The following is a 22,524-nucleotide window of genomic DNA, read 5'->3' as shown; positions in this document are numbered from 1 at the left end:
GTTATCACAAATATATTCATAATGCAAAATGTGTTAGCAGATAAACAGCAGGAAACTGCAGTACAGAGATGCCAAAGATAACATATGTTTGAGTTAATCTGGAAACACTGTCGTGCACCAGAGAGCACTGTCAAGTATCATCCCGCTCACTACATACCATGGCCACAATTCTTAAAATCACCACATTTAAGATGAAAATGTTAATGTGCCATGTTTGCCTTAAAAAACAAATATTGACTACATATAGTAATCAGATATTTGCTTACATTGCTGCGTCTACATACAGGATATATCAGTGATTAGATGCAGTGATTCTGTACAGGTTATCAATGGAGAGTAAAAGAAAACCACATAAGTGATAAAACAGGTTTTAAACAAGTCTGAAGTTCAATCACAATGTCTACTGTTCATACTCTGGCTGTGGCTACTGGTTTTACCACATCCCGGATGATCTCAGCAATGAAACTGAGGAGTAAAAAAACACTGAATTTCATAGTGTAGCAAACTGATTACAGTATAGAAAACAGAATCTAGCTTATTCATTATAAATGCCTTAAAAATGCCAGAAAATGCACCCACGGCAGAAACTTCCCACAGACAGACAGATAGTAAGTGGCACATGCTCTAATTCAGACGGTTTCCTGTATTTGCTTATTCTACAGAACTCAGCAACACACACAACCACAGCTGCGCTAGCATAAAACACACTCCTGAGTGTGTACCAGTTACTGAGAGTAGTGCCAGTGCTGACAAAGCCTTTTCCAAATCTTAACACTCATCAGTACCATAGAACAGAGCTAAATACGTTGTCATGAGGCCAAATACTGTTGCTTCTTAATTAAGCTGAATCTGCGTACAAGAACTACTCAGTAGAAATGACTAGTTGCTCTTCAGAAGGGAATTTAACAACAGAAACAACCAGATGCTTTGTGCCAAAATGTTGGAGCGGAATCTGGAGTGGGCACTGAGCACTGCTGTTTTCGTGCCATCTGGACAGTGGTGCTGTTGTCCACAGCACGGCCTGGTTCAAGATGTGATTTCCAAGGCAGGAAAACAATTAGCTGCGAAAAGCTGCAGCAGCTGAAAACAGTTTCCAACAACCCCATGACTGCTCTACACTCACTTCCTCACCAGTGTAAAAACTGAAGTTTCTCATCACTTTGTAATTGCATCCCACAGATAGTGATGCATCAGCAGAGTAATGCATACTAACATATCGGTATTATATCTTTGCTACATTAACATCGCTGGTTATGGTAAATGGATGTGAAAGAAAACCATGAAAATAGGAAAATACTTTATAAAAACCCACACAATGGTCTCCTCCCTGTTAATAACACTTTACGGTTTGCTATGGGAAAACTGTGAAGAAACAATTAACCAACCACAGTTCCCACAATGACATCAATGCTGTTGGTAGCACACATATTTTTTAGTTCCCAAAACACAAGGTTTAAAATATTGTGCTTATTACAGAATTTCTATGTTAAGGATTTCTCTTACACTTGATTGACAGACAGATGTTTTGTTGTAGCCAACTTAGACGGAGATGTCATTCATTGACCCACAGTCAGAGCAACCTAATTGCTTTAAAATGCATATAGAACAGATAATAATGCAGATTATGTGAAAGTACACTATGGTCCTTGGTGTGTCATCACATTAGCCATAATTCAGTAAAGAGACTTTAGTCTCAAATGTTTATTTTTGTAAATTTAAATGGATACATCCCTTCATTTGGGCACATAATTTCAATGATGAACCCTGATCCAATCTGACTCCCATCTTGCTTATTTCATCAATAAATACTGAGGATGACACTTTCTCTAGTCTTATGAAGCCCATTGAACTATTCGACCAGTACCAATATAAATTTTAAGCTCACTGGCTGAAGTGATGCTGTCCTGTTGTCAGTTGGAGCTGAATAAGATGCAGGAACATTTAAAGACAAAAAGGTGGATTATGCTGCTCTATTAAACAGTTTAGCATTGCTTGCCAAGTTGCCAGATGCTTGCCAGTTGACCCATCTGCATTGTTTAATCCAATACCAGCCACAAGACAGGGCAACGTTGCCTGAAACTATCACCACAACCTTTATCCCAATGAATTATCACATCAGAAGTTTTCAACAAAAAGGATAGCTATAAAACTGTGAGGCCTTTTTTGTTAAATGCGATCTCAAAATGGGATTTAATCCATGTTGCGATACACAGGCCACATGTGGGAGAAAAGTGGGGCAGCCCTCAAATAATCCCAGGTGAAATTTTCCATTTTAACTACCAAAAAGAAACAGCTTTTATGAAGATAAGTGAATATTAGGGGTGTAACGGTACATGCATTTGTTTTAATTTTAAATATATTAATATGTATATATTTTAAGTATTCCAGGATCTACATATAAAAAGCCAGTGGTGGGAAAAAGATTGTGGAAGGTCTCCCAGTCCCCTCCCTCTCTCTGTGATGTCGGCTTTTCACTCCACCTTTGAGTGAAGCCTTTCAGAACAATGATGAACACATTTGATTTCTGACATGGTCAGACAGCACGTTGTAAGAACCAGTTCTGAGAGAGAAAAATGTAGTTAAAAAGTATGAAATTAAAAGTAGTGGTTTGGTCCCTCTGACTGACATATTATTATACATGACATGATAAGTTATTAATACTGAAGCATCAATGTCTAAGCAGCATGTTACTGTTGTAGGTGCTGGAGGTGGAGCTGGTTTGAACTACTTTATATACAGTTAAGACCATAAATCAGCATAAAACAGCTGTCAGCAGGTGTCCTGACTCCTTGCAAGAAACAGAAAGGTTGTTTTCTTTTTCCACTGCAGCACAACTAAACTGTTTCAGTAATAGTTTTGGCCAATAAGCCACTGTTGGATGCTTACATCTTTCAAAATGACAGACCAAAATGTTATTTTTTAAACTTTTTTTCCTGCTGTATGACCCCAAAACCAAGGCACATACCAAGCCGTGAATTTTTTGTACCGTTACACCCCCACTGCAGGCAGCTAGAGAGCCATCCAGACAACTACATATAATTGTTCATTTACACTGGCTCGATGGTGGAACATCACAGCCATGAGAGCACACATGAGCATACATAGTGGGGACAGCAACAGAGCACTTTGTACTTAACACATAGTAGGAAATAATCTTTTATTAATATGGTAAAGAGTGCATCAAAGCATGATAGACCACAAAATGTTTCTGGATAAAAACAGAATATAAGTGAGCAAATAGACAATCATATATATATATTAGAACACGGAGATATGATGGTGGTAGAGCTGTTTCAGACGGTTTGATCCACTGCAGCAAGTGTTTGTTTAATGTAGCTAAATGTTTGCTTAATAGTCTAGCATTCAATCAGTTTTTCGTCTCACTCTTCATTCATGCTCTCTAAATTTAGCTACAGTAGGGCAGGAATTTGAAATATTTAAATGTTAACTCTGAAAGTACTGAGAGTCCATGTCAAGACAGACGAATAGATGACATGAGCGGCGGGAGTCAACGGTACTGTCAATGTTAATGCCGCTGAACGTTATAGTCTGAGGCACCTGCTGAAGTTATGTTAAATTCATGGTCAACAACACACCGTGATGTAAACCACCTTCAAAGTTGGCCCTGTTGGATGCTGAGAGCGAGTGAAGCCACGATCCGAGAGTAAAGTATCTAACGTAACTAAGAGTTAAAGTTGATACAGTTCAAGTTTAAGTGGTCAACGTATAAAAAGGCGTACAGTGTAACAAACAAACAAGCTAACGGTTACTAACTTCAGTAACTGAAATTAAACTGAGCACAGTTAACATAGCATTTCAACAATAACAACCCGTCAAAATACTTACCCTGCAGTCAGACGCAGACAAAAACACAGCACAGCGGGGTCTAGAGTCAACGTCACTGAAATATTTTAAGGGCAGCAGTAACCGGAGTCGACATTAACTGTTACGGCTATGTGGAGAAGAAAAGCCGGGTTTGGTTGCCTTTTGTTTGGCGTCTCTCTGAGCCCAAGGGAGGCGTGGTGGCGGGTCTACTGGTGCCTTCAAGGGCGCCTCGGACACTTAAACTCTACAGTGTGATGACGGTACATATAATTTGTTGCATATTAAGGTGCTTTTGAGAGGTATTAATAAAAAAACATGGATATTGTATTAGAGATCATTTTTTGGGGACCTACTTCTATTGCGTCCGTTTTTTTCTGTTTTTGTTTTTACTCCGGTCTGCACTGAAACACAACTCTAAAAACACTACATTACCTGATGGATTTAAGGCTGTAGAACAATAAAAATATTAAAACTGAAAAAGTTCTGGCAAAAAGCTGACTTACTCAGTTTAAATACAAATGATTTGTCTTTATATCCTCAAAAAACAAACAAACAAACAACAACAACAAAAAACAACCAATATCAGTAACCAACATTCATGGCTGGCATGTTTAGCACTATTTAACCAACAGCAACATGCACAAAAATGAAAAATTCTAACAGCACACTGAAAGCACCATGTGCTCTGTGATCTATTTTGAAGACTGTGATGAAGAGCGCCACGATGTGGATGCTCTATGGTAATAACCCAAGCAAATGCTGCACATAAATCCATGCTTTAATTCTGAACTCAGGGAGCAGTCAGTTGTCAGCAACTGCCTGTCAAACGCTTCTCTACTTAATATGTGTCATCATGCACAATTCCCCTGGTACTTCAAATTCAAAATCATGCTGGCAAGCAACTTGCCCAGTACATTCTTGTGCTGTTTTGATATGTGAATTCCCACCTGTAGGTATAAGGACGGTCTGCATTTTTTGCAAAATAATAAACATACCTACTTCCCAAGTTGCAAAGTATAAAAAAAGCAGAAAGGATTTATTGTGAAATTCACATAATCGAGCATATACATATATGTATGTATGTATGTATGTATGTATACGTATACGTATACATACACACATACATATATATATATATATATATATATATATATATATATATATATCCGCAGTGATGCTTCATCTTGGGAGCAGCAATGTATTCCATACCTGGCTGTCAAACAACTGACAGGGCAGAGGTTTGATAACTTTAATTGCAGCCGTGTGCATGTCAGCAGCCTGCTGGCTCTTTTCTCTTAGGTTTGTCTGATAGCAATTCTTGGCAGCGGTAAGCTGGTAAGGAGCTTGTGAGGGGGAGAGGAACTGGTTTTAAATTGTTACCTGTGCGTGTGGGTAGGATGCGTGGTCTGTCTGTCCCCAAACGTTGAAGAAAAATTGCAAGTTGTTTCTCCTTTGGGGCTTTGTCCAAGCCAGTGGCTATCAGGTAAGAGCCAAACTGTTCTTTCCATGTCTTCCACTGTGTAGAAAGGCCGTCTAGCATGCATGGGCAAAAGAGGCTGCAATTGAGCTAAAAATTCTGGTGTGTGCCTGTCGGAGGACGAGTGTCCCACTCAGGACTGAATTATGTCAAAGTTATGGCATCAAAAAAATATTTTAGAAAATAAAAATCAAAACAAGAATTTGGCCTCTGTGTCAGAGTCACTTTGGAAAAAGGGTGATTAGAAATATATACCAAGGTTTAATGTATCATGTTTTTTTGTCTTAAAAAAGTTAGTACTCACACGGTTTATATGAATATTATTTTTGTTTTATTGCTATTAAAACCTATGAAATTATTAGAAAAACATTATAAACAACACTGTCATCAATTCATGGTAAGAACTCTTCATTTTTCCCTCTTTATTTGGGTTATCAGGTTAAATTAATTCACTTGCAGCAAATTTATAATCTGTTTTTCAGCCAAGATGCATCGCATTGCGGCCAGTGACTCACCACTGCTGGTGCTGTAGGTGTGAACAGTGGTGTCAGTTGGAGGAGGTGAGCCTGAGTCTATGGATGCTGTGTCGTCATCTTGGGAACAGCCAGCCTGGATGGCTCTTAGATAGCTGTGGCTGCGGGATCGGAAGCATGTAGGCATGGGCAAGTCTGGAGGCTCCGGGTTGTCCTGAGAATGGGAACGGGAATCTCTATATGTGGACTCGGAGCTGCGGTCCTCATAATGATGACTCATATCCAGGTCCCGTAGCTGGATGGAGAAAAAAAGCAAAACAGATTAGTACAGATGTAGCAGTATGTGTATCAAGGAGGACAGTTTGGGTTCTTTTTGACCACAGCGGCTGTTCCTAACAGCACTTGAACATTGGAGATGACCACTAACTGTCACGCTGACTGTCTCTGTATGGCACTCTCCACCTTTGAGACACGTTTGGTTGCAATCACTGAAAAGTGTCAAAAGTTTAATAGTTTGAAAACATACAATTACTGCTCAGCAGTGCAGAGCACAGAGCTCTGTAACCTCAGTAGAACTAGTGCTGCTCCTCTTACTTCCCTTTAAGCAGAGTGCCTGGATGCGCTGTCATTTCATCTGTAAAATGCATTTTATTTTTTTGACATTTCTTCCATGGCTCACTATATAAGACTTGTCATCTTACAGAAAACAAAGGAAACATCAAAGAAAGAGGGATCGCTTTCAAAAGTTTTTAGTATGATTTATACAGCAACTGCATGCTGCAAAAGTCAGTCGTTTGCGAGATTTCTTTTGAAGAGTAAGAAGCAGCCTTGCAGATGATGGGTTTCATATTCTGGTGCCTGACAGAAACAGCCAGTAGGAGTTATAAATGTGTTTGTATCAAAGTTATTTTGATGGTTCACTAAGTGGTAATAGAAGGAAGTAACGGGGAAGTGGAGGAGAGATACCAGAAGAGAAAATGAAGCAGAGAATCTGGTGATAGCAGCTATACTGTACACACTTTGAAGCCATGTTCAAGTTTTGGGTATAGGCGATTTTCACTTGTCCCACTTTGCGTTCATTTTACTTAGGACAGAGCTGAAATTAGTCTAAATTCTAATAAATATTGCATTTGCTTTGTATGCTGCTATGCATGCAAATGAAAGCTATAAATTCATATACTGGACAAATTTGTTGTCATGCAGGGACCTGTCAGAGATTGGGTGCAAATCCTGTACTAATAGCTTGCACTGCCTCATTTGACTAGTTCATTGAAAAAGATCAGAGCCAATTCGCATAGTTGTTCATCATCTCAGTGACCTTGTCACGGTGAAGTTAATAGCTCTTATGTAAGTAGATGAATTAGACTTTAAAGTACCAATGTCACTCATTTGGCTTTGAGGTTTATAACATTAATGTGAGATACAGTTGAAAAATGGGGATTCTTTGTTCATTGGAAGCCCATTTTATTAATGTCATTCAAGCTGTATCTGTGAAAATGCAAATTATATGATGTAAATTAGTGTTAGTAGCTCAAAGCGTACAAAGGGGTCTTTGAAATTCACTGGTGATTTAGGAGAAGAAAGTTTGCTCGAAGCTGAGTGATGTAAATGTTCAGCATGTACAAATGTACTCTTAAGTCATTATAAAAAGATCTTCTGAACTAAAGAGAGAAAAAGAGACACAAATAGATAGAAAGAAACAGACTCAGGAATGCAACATTTGGGCTCACACAGCTCACAAACACCACATTTAATTCAATCCCTGTCTGTCTTGTCCACACAAGCACTGACCTGTGCCATGCAGCTACGTCTGCCCAAGGTGCTGCAGGCCTGGCTGAAGTCATCATCATCCCAGTGTGGCAAAGATGAGCCTGTACCCCCAATGCAGTCTAGGTTGTCCAGGCTGCGGTTATTGGAGAGCTCTCTGAGAGACGGAAGACAGCTGGAAAGGGGAGTAAGTTGAGAGGAAAGACAAGATAAAGGAAATGTGTTGAGGAAAATTTAAGGCAATGTCAGGCGTGCAAGAGGACACATTCAGGGAAAATATGGAAAAACAGTTGATGTTAACATACAATGAGGCAGAAATAAACATGAATCGGGGGAGAAAATGAGCAATCAGCAAAACAGGAATTGAAAGAGAGATAAACAGAGGATAAGGTTGTTATTCAAGTCATCACTTTCATTTCCACTTTCATTGATGAGTCATTATGAATCCAAATCTAGTCTCTCTTCCGATTTCATCTAATTTTAGCATCAATCATTACAACTTCTGAGCATGCAAAGCCGGTGATGTCAGGTGACGCATGTACACAGCTCTCTGTGCCATCATGGTGCCAAAGCCAAAGAACAGGGTTTAGGTTTAATCAAAGGGCACGCTAACCATGTTTTTACACATTCTTTGTTGGCACACAGTGATCGTAACATGACACTAAGCTGTCATGCCATGGTCTGTGGACACAGATGTCCCCTCATTCCCCCATTTAAGTGTCTACTCAGCTACTTTTCACCTAAAAGCACTGGGCAGATGGTATTTAGAAGCTTAAGGGAGGTTGGCAGTTGTTGGCAGCCCAGCATGAATTTGGCATTTGGAGTTGCCACTGACTTTACAGACATCTGAGGGGGGCAGTGCACAGTCGTTGATTGTAGATCATCCAATCAAACAAAAGTGTTTTGCACCACATCCCTGAGACGTGGCTTATAGACCTATCACTGACCTGCTCATTGACCTGCCCAGCTGATGCAGAGAGGACACTGTGACACTGTGGAGTGGAGACCACAGGGCATCCAGCTCCCCCTGCAACAAGGTGTAATCCAGGGTTCTGCTGCTCAATCAGGGTGGAGCAGACCGGAAGAGAGTCGTGTTGGATGGTCAGGGATTGGCAGGGGGAGTAGGGTTAGTCATTCAAGCACGCTTTAGGGAAGAATAAATTCTTAAAGTTCTAAACAAAGACTTTAGAGGAATTTAATCTTTTAGTTTTGCAATATGTGCACGTATGTATGTCTGGTAGGCCTGTATATATGTTTCTCAAGATAATGCTTCTTCATTCACTTCACTTCACTCATCCACGTCTCATCCAACTAGAAATGCACACACTGTCCGCACATAGTGTTGCACTGGCATTTTGAGACCGCAACCTCCAAAACTTGAGGACAATTCTAACACAAAACAGGATCGACTTTATAAAAGCCATCTTCACATTCTTCATGTGATCACTTCACTTGTTTTTTTCTTGCTGTGGTTTGTTTCTTCAAGCGTCATCCACATTAAGTGAGTTTGTTCTTATTTAGTAAAAACATGTGTGCTGATGAAAAATATTAATTATATTTACTTGATGACTGTGTTGCATGTGTGTATTTGAATGCAATGGTCATTGGCAACTAAGCAAAACCTAATATCCAAATTACAGTACAGTATGTCAAAGCATATATATGCATGAAATATTCTGATGCAAATCACTGCAGACAGTCATTTCAGGAAGAAACTTAGAAACATGGAAACGATTTTATCTTGGACAGCAGATGTAACTGCTGCCAAAACCTGTTGCCACTTTAGAGCATTGTGTAAGCTAAAAATGACAAAACAAGTGTTGCTTTTACTACAAAAGAATGTGAATGTATGTTCTGACATTTTATGAAAAGGCATAGTCAACTCAGCTGTGTCCCACTGTGCCTTCATCACATATTGTATAATGTGCCTGCTTCAAAAAGCACGTAATTTGTGTAGGATTTAGTGGAATCTAACGGTGAGGTTGCAGATTGCAACCAACTGAATATCCCTCCCCTCTCAAGCATGTAAGAGAACCTACAGTGGCTTGCACCAAATGCGAAAGGCCCTCTCTAGAGCCAGTGTTTGGTATGTCCATTCTGGGCTACTGTAGAAACATGGCGATGCATAATGGCGGGCTCCATGGAAGAGGGCCCGCTCCCTATGTGGATATAAAGGGCTCATTCTAAGCTAACAGAAACACAACAATTCTTAGTTTCAGGTGATTATACACAATAATGAAAACATACTAATGAATATTATATTCCATTTCTGCCAATTGAGCCCCTTAAATCTTACACATTAGTCCTTTAAAGACAAGTAAGGCACAGAGCAAGCCAGTAAGAGAGATGAGGCTGATTTGTGGTGATTTACTGGTTGAGTGAGAACAAAAGTCATTGTCATGTTGTGTTAACTACACTAATGCTGTCTGTATCACCTTAGGTAGACTAATACTTTGTGGGGCCAGCAAAAAGAAGGTAAATCACAGCTGAGATATGGTAGTAAGGCTGGCATGTGGACGACAACAGGGAGTCTGACACCACTTAATTCTATGCGTGAGTAAGCACAGCGTGGACAGTGTCTCACCGTCTGTATGTATGTGTGTCTGCATGTTGTATGCGCTTGTATTTTCCGCATACTGGCATAGTGAGGCTGGGCATGATGGTTTCACTCCCGTACACCCAGAAATGGGTGGCTTATTTTTTTTCTTTTGATTGTTGAGAGGTTGTGCCAATAAATGCTTATAATTGTGTGCTCTTATGTGAGTGTCTTATGTGTTCTCTGAAAATGAACACTTTTTATAGCCACACATTTTAAATGCCCAATCAGTAACTTTTCATCCAAGTACATTCGCATACAGTGCAAGTTGGAGGTCTGCTGATTTACGAGGTGTTTTATCCCATTCTCTATTCCCATTTTAAACTTATTTTAAACTATATCCTAAATTGATGGCCGAAGAGCAAAACTTCTTATCTGAAAAATGCACTTTTTTGAGAAAACTACTGTATTACTATATTACTATATTATATGGTATTGTTTACGGTATGTTTGTATGGTTATTACGGTACTCTAACCCTAACCCTTATTACGGTATTGTTAACACATAATATAGTAATATAGTCCAAAAACAGTGTATTATGTATTGGGTATCCTTAACAAATAGCATTCTGAAAGAAAACAACAAGTTTATTTTAGTTTTCTCAAAAAAGTGCATTTTTCAGATAGGAGGTTTTGCTCTTCCGCCATCGAAATGTTACTTAATATAGAAACACAGCACTCTCCTGCATAATATAACAATCATATACCAAGAGGCCGCCATTGCTATGGAGAACAAGCATATTGCAGTAGTGAATTCAAAGCGCTTCATTGTATATATGAACAACACACTGCACCATAGTTGCTGAATTCAACCAAAATTGGCCAAGAATTCAAAAGTAAATTGATTTAAACTGCAGTTTGTATCAATTTTGTCATCTTGAGCTCCTGCCTGCTGTTAGCAGTGCACTTAACAGAATTTGAAACTCATTGATTGGATGTTTTGTGCCCAAATGCACCTTGGGACTTAACCCTAGATGTTTTATGTACACAGGCTTGTTCCTCCCACTTCATAACTCTGTTAAGTTTTTGATGAAAAATAAACATTTTGTGTATTCCTAAAGTGATCATGACTGGAAATAAAGGTCTGCATAATGAGGCTTTGTGTCTTAGTCTGTTCTCTTACTTGCGTGGGGGTAGCTGGTCGCTCAGAGACTGCTGCGTAGCCCTGAGGTAGCTCTGGCGACGAGCAGCAGTTTTTGGTGAAGGTTTGGGGCTCCCCTCCGAGTCGTCGCTGTCTTCCATGTCTCCCATGGCCTTCACATAGCTACCACTGCGCATCCGTCGACATGGGATTTCGTTGGCACCCCCACTGCGGCCTAATGTGCTACTCCAATCCCCCTACAGGCAGCATTAAATGGCAAAATTAGTCTTTAGTTTTTTAAATATCTAAGTATGTCATTCCTGTATCACTGCACTGATGATCCTGTTGCTAAGTACTCTTACTAAGTTGCTAAGGATATTGGTGATTTTATTGACCTACACATAGATATAGATGTTTAAGAGTCTGTAAATATACAGTAAATAGTCTGTAAATGTATATGATACAACTTTTATCAAGCCCTACATTCACCTCAGGCCTACTCACCCGTCGTCCAACCTGCAGGTAGTTGCAGGTTAGCTCCTGTTGACAAGATTTGGACTTGAGCATGGACCTGTCCAGAGTGGCTGAGCCCTTCTGGATCACCTGTCTCGGCTGGCCCATGGTCAATGTGGACCAGGACCCTCCTTTCATATAGTCACTATCATTCATTAGCGTACTTCCTACTCCTCCAAGTCCACCAACTCCACCTCCGCCCCCAGGCCCAGAGAGGGTCTGATACTTCATGTCATTGCTGCTTTTGGAGGAGCTGATAGTGTTGTAGCCACTGTGGATGTATCTGCTCTGGCCCCCTTGGCTGTCATGGCCAGTTGGACGCCCCAGAGTCATCATGGCCATGGTGTTATGATAGCTGCTCAAATCGCTGCTGTCCAAGTCATCTGAGCTCCAGTAACCTGACATGTTAGAGCGTGGTCGTCGCTTAGAAGTTGTCTCTGATTTTGTACCACGATCTTTACTTTTGGATCTACGATTTTGCTTCCCTCCATCTTCAGTACTAGATGAGCCTCCACCACTGCCAGTGGAGCGTCCATTGATATTTCCTTTCATGTTGTGACTCTCCAATGACTGGGATTTTGCAAAGAGCTTCTGCACTGAGTGCAGCATGTAACGAATGCGACCAGGACTGTCTGTGCGCTGCTTGGCAGCAGCTACTGCAGATGTTCGATGGAACTGTAGTGTGCTGAATCCATCTCGGCTGCCGGGTAGCTGTTTATCAAACTGTTCCAGCAGACTGGGTGGTGCCTGGTTCTTGGTCATATGATGTGATATAGTTGCTGAGCCACTTGTAATCATAGGTGTTCGTCCACTCAGCCCTGCCATGCCCATGCCTGTTCCCATGCCCACAGACATCGATGTACCCATGGTCCCTGTACTTATTCCGCCAATGCTGTCCCCGGGTGGAGAGAAGTCAGACTGGTCGTATGAGTTGTAGTGAATCCTGGGGAAGGTGCTGCTGTTTGACAGCTGGTTGTTGAGGGGCAGCATGTATTCTGGTGGAAGGGAGCCTGGGTTGGCTGAAGGGTAGAGGTGGGGGTCCATGGTGCCATAGTGCTCCATTGTGGGGCTCAGCAGGTAAGGACTGCGTGGAAGGGTGCTAGTTTTCTGAGGGTAGAGGGCCTCTGGATGGCCTGAGGAAGGATCACAGGAGTCAGACAAGTGTCTATTATGGTTGGTCCCCAATCCTTTCATGATGGTGAGGAGGCCCAACCCTCTAGAAGACCCCCAGGCCAAGGTGAGATGACTGATGACCTCGAAGATGACTCCTAGATAAGAGACAAAAAGGACAGAAAGACACAGCACAAGAAAGGAGAAAGAAGTTTAGAGTTGGTTAATATAGTACTGTACAAAACACGAAGACACAGTCACACACATTCAAACTCAACAGCGCCTATCAGCTCAGCCACACAAACACGCCCACTTATGAGCCAAACCAGACAACAAATAAGCTAGCTGTAGGGCTGTGAGGGGAATACTGTGTGGTGAATGAGCCAGCTTTCCACTGCCTCCCACATTAAACATCTGTGTTAAAATGCTGGAAGTGGATGGATCAACAACATGTGGAACAATGATGAGCTGTAGCTGGTGGGTCAGAGCATGCTAATAAAAAAAAAGAACAATCGCTGGCACTCATCAGTGACTCCAGACACGTCCACAGCTATGTACAGTACATATCAGCAACCAGTAAACAAATACCCTCTCTTTTCTGTCTAATCCCAAACAGAAAAAGAAGACTAGAAGAGTATTAATCATACTGTAGCACAAACATTTTCATACATGTGCACCAATCAAAAAATTAATCTTTGTGTCAGTGGGGTAGCATTGGATATTGAATTATGTGCCCTTACATAAAAAACAAACAAAATTTAATTACAGATGAAAACACTCAAATGACAAAACTGATGGCACTACCTGCTGCCTCTCTGTGTGTCCTACAGGCTAGTTTTGATATACAACAGCCAAATCTCTGGGAGAGCCCTTTCTTTCAGCCGGTAGCACTCTCTGTCTGCTCATTATTCCATCTGTTTCTCTTTCTCTCCCTTCCTCCACTATTCCTTTTCTCTCCTCTTCCCACCTCCAGTGGGTATCCCTGGCACTGGTCACCGAGCTCCTGTCCTATCTTTGCATGGTGAGCCAAGGATGGCGGGCAGACTGTCATAGTGAAACCAGTAAAGAGGATTTGACCAGCGGGTGGTGGGCGGCAGGAGTTGGCAGTTATACTGCCTTGTCCTCCTAGTCAAGCTGTGCCAATGCCCTGCCTGGCAAGGCTGCAAGGATGGTACTTCTTGTCATGGAAAATGATGGATGGTAAGGGATGAGTGATATTATGTAAAAGCAAAGCGAAGGTGACAGAGACTTCTATGATATTTATGCATTAACTGGTATATGTGGCTAATTAACCAGTGTAGATATGCAATAATCATTAACATAAAATCTAATTTGTACATAAAAGAATGCCAGGGATCTACCATTCAACCAGCACTACATGGTCTGGACTCTTCCTGGTTTCTTCAAAAGCTTAAATCCTTTTTATATGCTCTGGTTTTTGAGGTAGATATGACTACATAAAGTAGGGTGACTATCTATGATTAACATTTGACCTTATTTTTCCTCTGTGCCCTTTAAGGCAGGTCCCATTGTTGGTAGTCTTTTCGAAACTCAACAGTATGCGTGTTGCATCCTTATCCTCTGTTGGTGTAGTTCAGTCAATGCAGTTTTATAGATTACTGTTCTGCTTTAGGCTTGAAACACTAAATGAATGTTTCCTTTGATACAGTTTTTGAACCAAATCAGGAAAAATGTTGAGGTGGCTTTTGCAAATGTTTCCTGAATTCATCATTCGTCATTTATTATTAGCTGTTGGACACTAGCACTAAATTTACAAATTTCACATATTAATCTCAATAACTAAAAATGGTTACTATAAGATGATTCCTCAAGTGCTTTGGTTGATATTCAATATAGTTATACCACACTTTTCTCTAGAGACACTAGTTGTAGTGTATGAAATTATAAAGAATTTAGAGTTAAATGGGAGTGAAAAAAAAGGTGAATAATATATCTAACTAAAAGGGTGGTTTAAAATGGTAAATTTATTCTTAAATTATCCTGAGGAAGTCAGTTGTTGCATGTACTCCTATAGCAAAAATACCAGAAAAAACCCCCAAAACAAAACAATGGAAACTACTACTGATATTTTCCCTACTCACATATTCCTTGTTGTGGCAGGTTATTTGAAGTCGGTTGTTTTTTCTTAAAAGATGGAAATCAAATAAGGAACTGGTCGACAGTCCCAAAAACCATCCACATCTCAGACTGGTCTTGTCTCCAGGAGACAGCAAACGGGAGCAAAAGCATTAAGAAAACAAATCTGCTTCATTCTCCTATGAAAGGGCAATTTGAATCTAAAAGGTAGAGTGACTGCTTTGCTATGCGCTCCCCTTTAGAGAGCTAAAAACCTGGAGGAAATGAGATAATTACACATTGCAGTGTACTGCTAGACAGACAATAAGTGATGGGACGTGAGAAAGCAGCTCACTGACATGACACTTAATTCATGGTGTAATGCGAATGGATTGTCAAATGTTTTGCGTCACGGGTGTGGTAAAAATGTTACCTTGCCTTTACATAAAGTGTGCACATACAAACATTACTTTTACACACACCTAGCAATTAGCTGTTTGCAAAAAATCTCCATATAAATTATAAACCTGGCTTTCGTGACACCATTATTAGCATGCTGCAGGCATAGACTCATTTAGTGTCATTAAAAGAGCCTCTCTGAGTGCCATCTCCGCTGATAGGGTCAAATCCTCTAAATCCTTTTACACCACATTAGCTAACTGCCTCATATCCCGTCATGACACGCCACTCAGCTAAGCTTAGCATACTCTCCTCAATGTGTCAACCAGTATGGCTTAAAATGACAGTGATAGTCTCATACTAATGGAGGCAGGATTGTAAACTGTATGCTGCCAGTCAAAAGTTTTGAGCACATTTAGAACATTTTAGCTTTTTTGTCAATGCTCATTCTAGATAATTGTACTGTAAAATGAGAAAAGTTTTGTTGTGAGTAACTTTTATTTTATTGGACATAACATCACTTCAATTAGTTGTAGCAGAAAACACGCTGTAAATTTGTCTATAGATATAATTGACATTTTCTATATGTTTTAAGTGGACGACCATTCCAGCACACAAGCTGGAATTGTGTGACACCCCCAAATGTCATGAACCAATAAGGAGGGTGACGGTGTATCCACTCCCACCCAAACAGGTGCAACAACGCTAATTGGAGGGTCAGACAAATGTCAATCAAGCACAGTCTGTACATACCCACACAGCCATCAAAGGCTGTATTTGGAACCGTCTACTACATACTACCAATGAACGCAGTATGCAGTATGTACTACATACTGCTTTTCATAGTAGTATGCAGTATGAAACTGTAAAATTGATTTAATTTGGAGTATGCAAGGCCAGGCGTAGCCAGTTTCTGGGTTTGGAAAGTGGAAGTTAACAATAGTATGGCTAACAGCATCAGTTGAGATGACCGGCCGGTTTCACCCCGTCAGCGGCTCCTCGCATCTCCGAAAACGTCAGAACAAATTTCCAAACAGGCATTATATGGATAAACTGACCACATATTTGGAATCTAAATGGTTACTTTCTTGCCTACTTTCTTGCTTGAAAAAAATATTAAAACTTATCAAAGTGACCTAAACCTACAACAAAAATCACAACAGCTTTTAGCCTGGCTCAAAATCTCTGCCATGTTGTTGTCCACCATTTCAAAAATGACCAGTGTTTGTGACCATTCCAGCACTTTGCATTGTGGGACACAGTAGGCGAGGTAGACTGGTTGGATGCATACTGGCGATTTTTTCCGATTCAGTATGACATCGAGATATTTTTGGCATACTGCAGATTTTGCTTTTGTTTGCATACTGCATACTACATGCTACATTTTGGTTAAATCAGTATGCACTGTTTAATGAGGTAAAATATTTAAAAACATCTGGGTGGGTGCATCATGGGACTGTAAGGCCTTTAAAGATACAATCACTGATTTTGTTAGAGTGCCAACATCTCCTAAAGCCACTTAATTTCTGTGGATGTTTTGAAACTAAATATCAACAATAACATGGCAGAAAATCTGGGAATCAAGAAGTATATCTTTATGTACAAAGATTTAAGTTATAAATCATTGTTGGATTCATTCATAGAGTAAAGTGATTAATCTGAGCCATTACCAATAAAACAGAAATCTACACAAAACATATTATTTGTTGAGTATGTACTACTTTTTAAAATATTTCCAGAACATTGAGATTAACCAAAAATGTCAAAACATAGGTGGTGTTAATAACATTTTCACTGACAGTGCATGTGGTAGAAGCCAGCTTGTACTTAATCATAACCATATCACAGTCACACAAGTGATCAGTTACTGTCAAATAAGTAACAGCAAGTCTTTACTTTAACTCTCAAGATTTTAGATCTTTTGATTCTTTGCTCTCTCAATAAAAACACTGAATAATACAGCCACTTAAGCTCACCAGAAGTGCCTGGAGGTATTTGCAGTTTAATGTGTTTTTCATTAAGCAAAGCAAAAAGAGCTGTGTGAAAATCCAGCCTGGCAGCTAATATTTATGCATCAAATGTAACCGCTGACCACAAATGACAAAACTCTGCTACAGTATCGACAACAGATAAGAGAGGTTAGGTAGCGTTCTGACCCTCAGACAAGAGAAAGAAAACAGTTTAGGTCAAGCTCTTTAATTCATTAGCTAGGTGCTGGACAGATGAGTGTGTGTGCTTCTACGTCTGTGTGTATGTGTGTGTCCAGTGCTTACAGAGAATAGTGTGCTCATAAATGCATGCGCACAACAATGTTAATGTGTCTGTGTTTTTGTGTGTTTTTACACCCTGCTTGGAGCGTCTGGTGGCAGCATCTCCCTGCCTTGTGCACTGGGGAGCTGCAATCTGTTCCTTCAGGGGGAAAAGGGGCATTTGGCATCGTGTTCAATTCATGACTTTCCTCATCCTCTCAGCCACCACATCCTCAGAGCTGCAGGCAGTTCACACAACTCACCAGAAGAGGGCGATCACACTCAATACAAGCTGGACTGTGGGTCTGCCAAGTTCCATCACTGTCTGATGTTTATATAGTGTGTAGGCAAGTCCTCTCTCTCACACACATACACACATTTGGGAGTACTCTTTATGAGGATTTTCTCTGTTCAAGTCAGAATGAAGAGAATCATATGTCAGTCACACGAACTGACGGAGAACATTAGAGATGCTTATGAAAATCTGTGTGTGGGTGTCAGTGATACAGATCCTTTTTCATCTCAGAACAAATCAATTTACACAAAAAACTATTAAAAGCAAACATTTCTAGAGCAACATTGTCTCTGAGGCAATCGATACGTTTTGGGACGATGCTCATGAATCAGGGAGTGACAGTATTCAGCCTAGATTTTTGAGAAGTTGATGCTAATTTGTCAAAAATGCTGCAGAGGGACTTAAGTTTTGGGATGAAAACGGATAAATAGGATCGATAAAGATGTTTAATAGCAGGGCAAAATACAAATATAAAACACTGGGATCAGTTTTGATCTTCAACAACCCAAATCCGTTGAACCCTACTGGGGAACTTCAGATCTAATATAAAATACCTGATCATTACAGGGTCTGTCAGCCTTTCCTCTGTTTACTTTCAATAAAACTCCCGTCTGTCAATATTTGATTATGAAAAAGTACTAAATGAAGATTTAATCCATCCTGATTCTCACTGAATTCACATATTTGTGAGTACTCCCAAATCCAAATAGTGTCCACAGTTCAAGACAAAGTGAGAACGTTCATTCCCAGCATCTTTATTGACAGACCTAAAGTTTACCATCATGGAAATATTGAAACTGATTCTAGATCAAAAAGCCTCTGGGTTGTCTGTTTTGTGGCATGTGAGTACTGTGATTTTTAGACCAGTTGCCAGTTTCTAGATTGGCAACTCTGTGGGCAGCCAGATTTAAATGAGAGACTGTTGAAAGGACATCAACACTGTACAGAGAGGCAGTTTGTCAGAGCAGAGCTCAGTCAGTCAGCCCTGAGCCCATCTGCTCCATAGGCTTACAGCACTGCCCTGGTACACAGGGGGCAGCTCTGTGCGTGTGTGTGTGTTTGTGTGCTGCGCAGGAAAGGCAGTGTGACAAGGGAGGCGAATGCTCACAGACTGCTGGTGAGGAGGAAGGGACAGAAGGAAGTGAGGGAAAAGCTGTGGGGAGAAAGGTGTGGGATTCGACAGCAGCGAAAATGAAAGCAATCTAAAGGGAACGAGAAGGTGTGAAAATGAGTAAATGTGTTGTCAACTGTTCACTGGGGAAAAGGTGAAGAAATATCAAGAAGCAGAGGACGATGAGAGACAGAAAGCAGCATGTGGGGAGGAAGATAGCAAGGAGGAGGAAGACAGAGAAAGGCTGATGTCAGGAGAGTTATGAGTTGAATTTTTGCATACATAAATCAGACAAGTAATCCGACGATACTGGAAGAGGAGATGTGTGCTAGTTAGCAGAGTGTTCGATGCATGTGTTTATCCCAGAAAAAGGTGTGAGGGTGTAAATGAGTGTGAATATGTGCGACATATGTGTGCGGAAGACAATAATTGCCCACGACTGCTTGCGAAATTTGAATTTTCTTAGCTTTTTGCTAAGTTATGAGACTCCGCTTGTTCAAGTGAGAAGTAATTGAATAATTTGTCAGTCACTGAATGCCTCTGAGTGCTCTGTGTTTGTGAGTGCGTACACAAACACTCACTTGTATGTATGTGCGACACGTAATTAATAATAAATAGTGTGTATGTGTGCATGCATGTGTGTGTGTGTGTGTGTGTGTAAAGCAGTCTAACCTTGTCCTAATTACACTCTATCTGTTCCATCAGTGCTGTGCTCTGGCCTATTTTCACAGCTATAAATTTACCACTCTCCCCTCTGTTGTGATAGATGACCCACTCATTTTAGCCCATCTCTGAAGACTGTGAGCCAGAAAGGGAGTCAGTGAAAGACAGTGGCACCACTTCACTGGTTATGATGGAGATGGAACTTTCCATGTCCTAAAAACTATTTCTGTTTTTGAAGTTAGTGCATTCAGAAAGTATGATGTGGTGTTGTTGCCATTTTTGTTTTTCATGAGGAAATCCTAGAATAAAAAAACAGTGAATTCATTGAAGTGGAACGCGCCACTTAGAGATCTCAAGAGTGTTGTGAGTGCTTTACATTTATGAAAAGAGTTCTTCTGTGTTGTTACAGGGTTCAAGGCTGTATATTGACAAGCATCTGTCCTTTTGAAAGATGACCGGGACACTGAATAACTTAAATTCTGTCGCTGTTCTGGGCCTCTAATATGCCTGGAGGTGGGCAAATGAAAAGACAAGAGGTCAATAAAATGTCATATTAAGTTTTAATACGGCTCAGGTCTGTAAATCTTCCGCTCCTGTCCAATAGAAACTTTGTATGTCTGAATCTGATTTTTAATCGACACCCTTTCTCTTTTGTCATTAATCGCCAAAATGTTTCAGAAACAATTCAACATGTGAGGCTCATGCTACCTGATCAGCGCTTTCAATTTAAGAGTAAAAATAAATTTAAAAATCATGGAAATCCCACTTGTAGGGTCTTGGAGCAAAAGCAGTGATAACCACTCATGTTTTGCAGATTGTTGATTTTATGTTGAGTTATTCGTCAATCTATTCTATAATCCAAACAAACCCAGAAGTGCTTTCTAAATGTTTGCACTCTGATTTAGGTCCAAAGCCAAGTCTGACTGCGAATCAGCACCAAAAAATCTGTCTGTTTAAACCAGAAATACTGCGAATTTGAAAGTAAAACAAGGGAAAGTGAAAACATTTAATCATAAGTGGTGTGATGATATAAAATATGTATCTTATTTTTTTACTTTGACCTCTCATCTGTGTGGCAGCAGTTATCTTGGCCATGATCCAACATAAACCATCCACTCCCACCCATTTGACCTTGCTGATCTCGCTTTGTGGAGCTGTTGGGACAGCCTACCTGTAGGTGTGAAGGCAACTCCACTGAGTAAATCAGCAGGCAGAGATTCAAACAAAGCAATTCATGTGTGAACTGGTGGATATAAGGCACATGAAGATCATTATCCTTAACCGTTCAGTCATGGCAGTTTGTGGTATAACATTAAAAGATAAGCTGAGATTTTTGAAGTCTCTATTAATGCAATACATACATGCCAATGTGTACATTCAAAGATTTATTGGTCACTGTAGTTGTTCCTGCTGTCCGTATCAGCAACAATGTTAGCTCTTCCTAGCAGTCCCCCTGTGTGAGTGATGGGGACACACGCTTCTTCTTCTGTGCAAAATTGTATTTGAGTCTTCCAAAGTTAGCTCTTGGGGTTTTGTCAGACCTTGTTAACTTATAATTGGACTGCAGTGTAGGACTGACAAAGACAGAATTTTGTATTAAATTTTGGAAGATACCCGTTTGATTTGGCAAAGTCAGACTGCACAAAACTGACTGTGGAGTCTGCCCCCCTCCCCTTTTAGATTAGATAGTTTTTTTGGAGGGGATTTCTTCACAGCCAGTATGACCAGGATTACAGTGACTAATAACTCATTTAGTGCACATATGGGCATGAGAGTATTGCCAAGGACAGACTTGAATAATTGTGAACCTTTTCTATTGTATTAAATCCATAAATCTGCATTACCATGACTAATACTAACAATATCCTACAAAAAGCAGGAAATGGGTGAGTTTCTTGCATTTAGCTTCTTGAATTAGCATCACATTCGAAAGGACTAACAAATACATCAGATCTGAACCTAATTCTAAGATAAAGACATCGTGTCAAGACTTGCCCAAGTGCTGCTGTATTTGAGAGTGCATTTTTATATTTGGGAATAACACAGACATGGGCGTCTCTGGCTGGGTGTTGCACACAGTGAAGCACAGAGGGAGGAGAAGGTTGTGGGTTACAGCTGTGGCCTCCATCTCTAGATCCAGGGCAAATCAGAAGGACTAATGCAAACAGACATGAAATGTGCACATATGCACGCACACATGCACACACAGACACTAGCATATTTTTTATGAATGCACATATATTAAAATGCTTGAATGCAAAGACACCATTCAAATACACACTTTAAAAAAAGCTTTCTCACACACACCATCTTCCACAGACAGTGAGGATCAACTTCAAAGGCTAAAAGATCCAGGCGGTATCCATTATACCAAAGGCCTTACATGCTCTAAAACTATAAACCACAGCTGTTCTTTGATATGAAACTATCACATCAAACTAGCACAGTCAAGTCTCTTTTTAATTATATGCTTTGGAAAACAACATAGCATTAAAAACTTGCAGTTTTGTTCAGTATTCAGCCAGACTTTCATGTTTTTGTAGAGTCCAACTATCAGTGAGGTTGACCTCCAGAGAGTAAAGCACAGTTTAACAAAGAGGGGGTTCAATGTTTTTATCTTGAGTAAACTTTTGTAAAATCTGAAAGCTCCAATGAAAACTCTCAACTCTTATTCAGGAGCTTCAGCGCGTTGACGTCCTCTGCTGTCTGTGAGTAACTGCATCGCATGTGTATGAGCTACGAGCAGTCACCCGCAGCCTGTTATGAACAGCCACAACACTGCCATAAATCCCACCAGGATAAGCCTTAAACCTCACCCACTTCAAAATGCCCTTGGCCTGACACACAAAAGCCTTAGTTCAGTCTAACAGATCCATACAGCCTGGACCC

The 22,524-nt window shown here is 40.4% G+C and overlaps 1 protein-coding gene across 5 annotated transcripts in view; it reads right to left on the bottom strand.

Moving 5' to 3' along the window:
- The window catches only part of dlgap4b (discs, large (Drosophila) homolog-associated protein 4b), a 114,038-nt gene that overhangs the window by 11,809 nt on the left and 79,705 nt on the right, over positions 1–22,524 (bottom strand). For 2 of the 5 annotated variants that reach the window (XM_067587874.1, XM_067587871.1), the window contains exons 4-7: positions 11,724–13,000; positions 11,262–11,476; positions 7,567–7,717; positions 5,818–6,070 (exon numbers count right to left, since the gene is read on the bottom strand). In XM_067587874.1, the coding sequence (XP_067443975.1) occupies positions 5,818–6,070; positions 7,567–7,717; positions 11,262–11,476; positions 11,724–12,926 (1,822 nt within the window). In that variant the 5' untranslated portion in view covers positions 12,927–13,000. Of the gene's footprint in view, positions 1–5,205; positions 5,359–5,817; positions 6,071–7,566; positions 7,718–8,489; positions 8,598–11,261; positions 11,477–11,723; positions 13,061–22,524 lie in introns of those variants that run through there. The other 3 variants (XM_067587877.1, XM_067587873.1, XM_067587875.1) reach the window with 3 other exon arrangements.

This window comes from Thunnus thynnus, chromosome 4 (genome assembly GCF_963924715.1).
Source record: "Thunnus thynnus chromosome 4, fThuThy2.1, whole genome shotgun sequence".
Classification (NCBI taxonomy): domain Eukaryota; kingdom Metazoa; phylum Chordata; class Actinopteri; order Scombriformes; family Scombridae; genus Thunnus; species Thunnus thynnus.
This window is presented reverse-complemented; position numbering and strand designations above follow the sequence as displayed.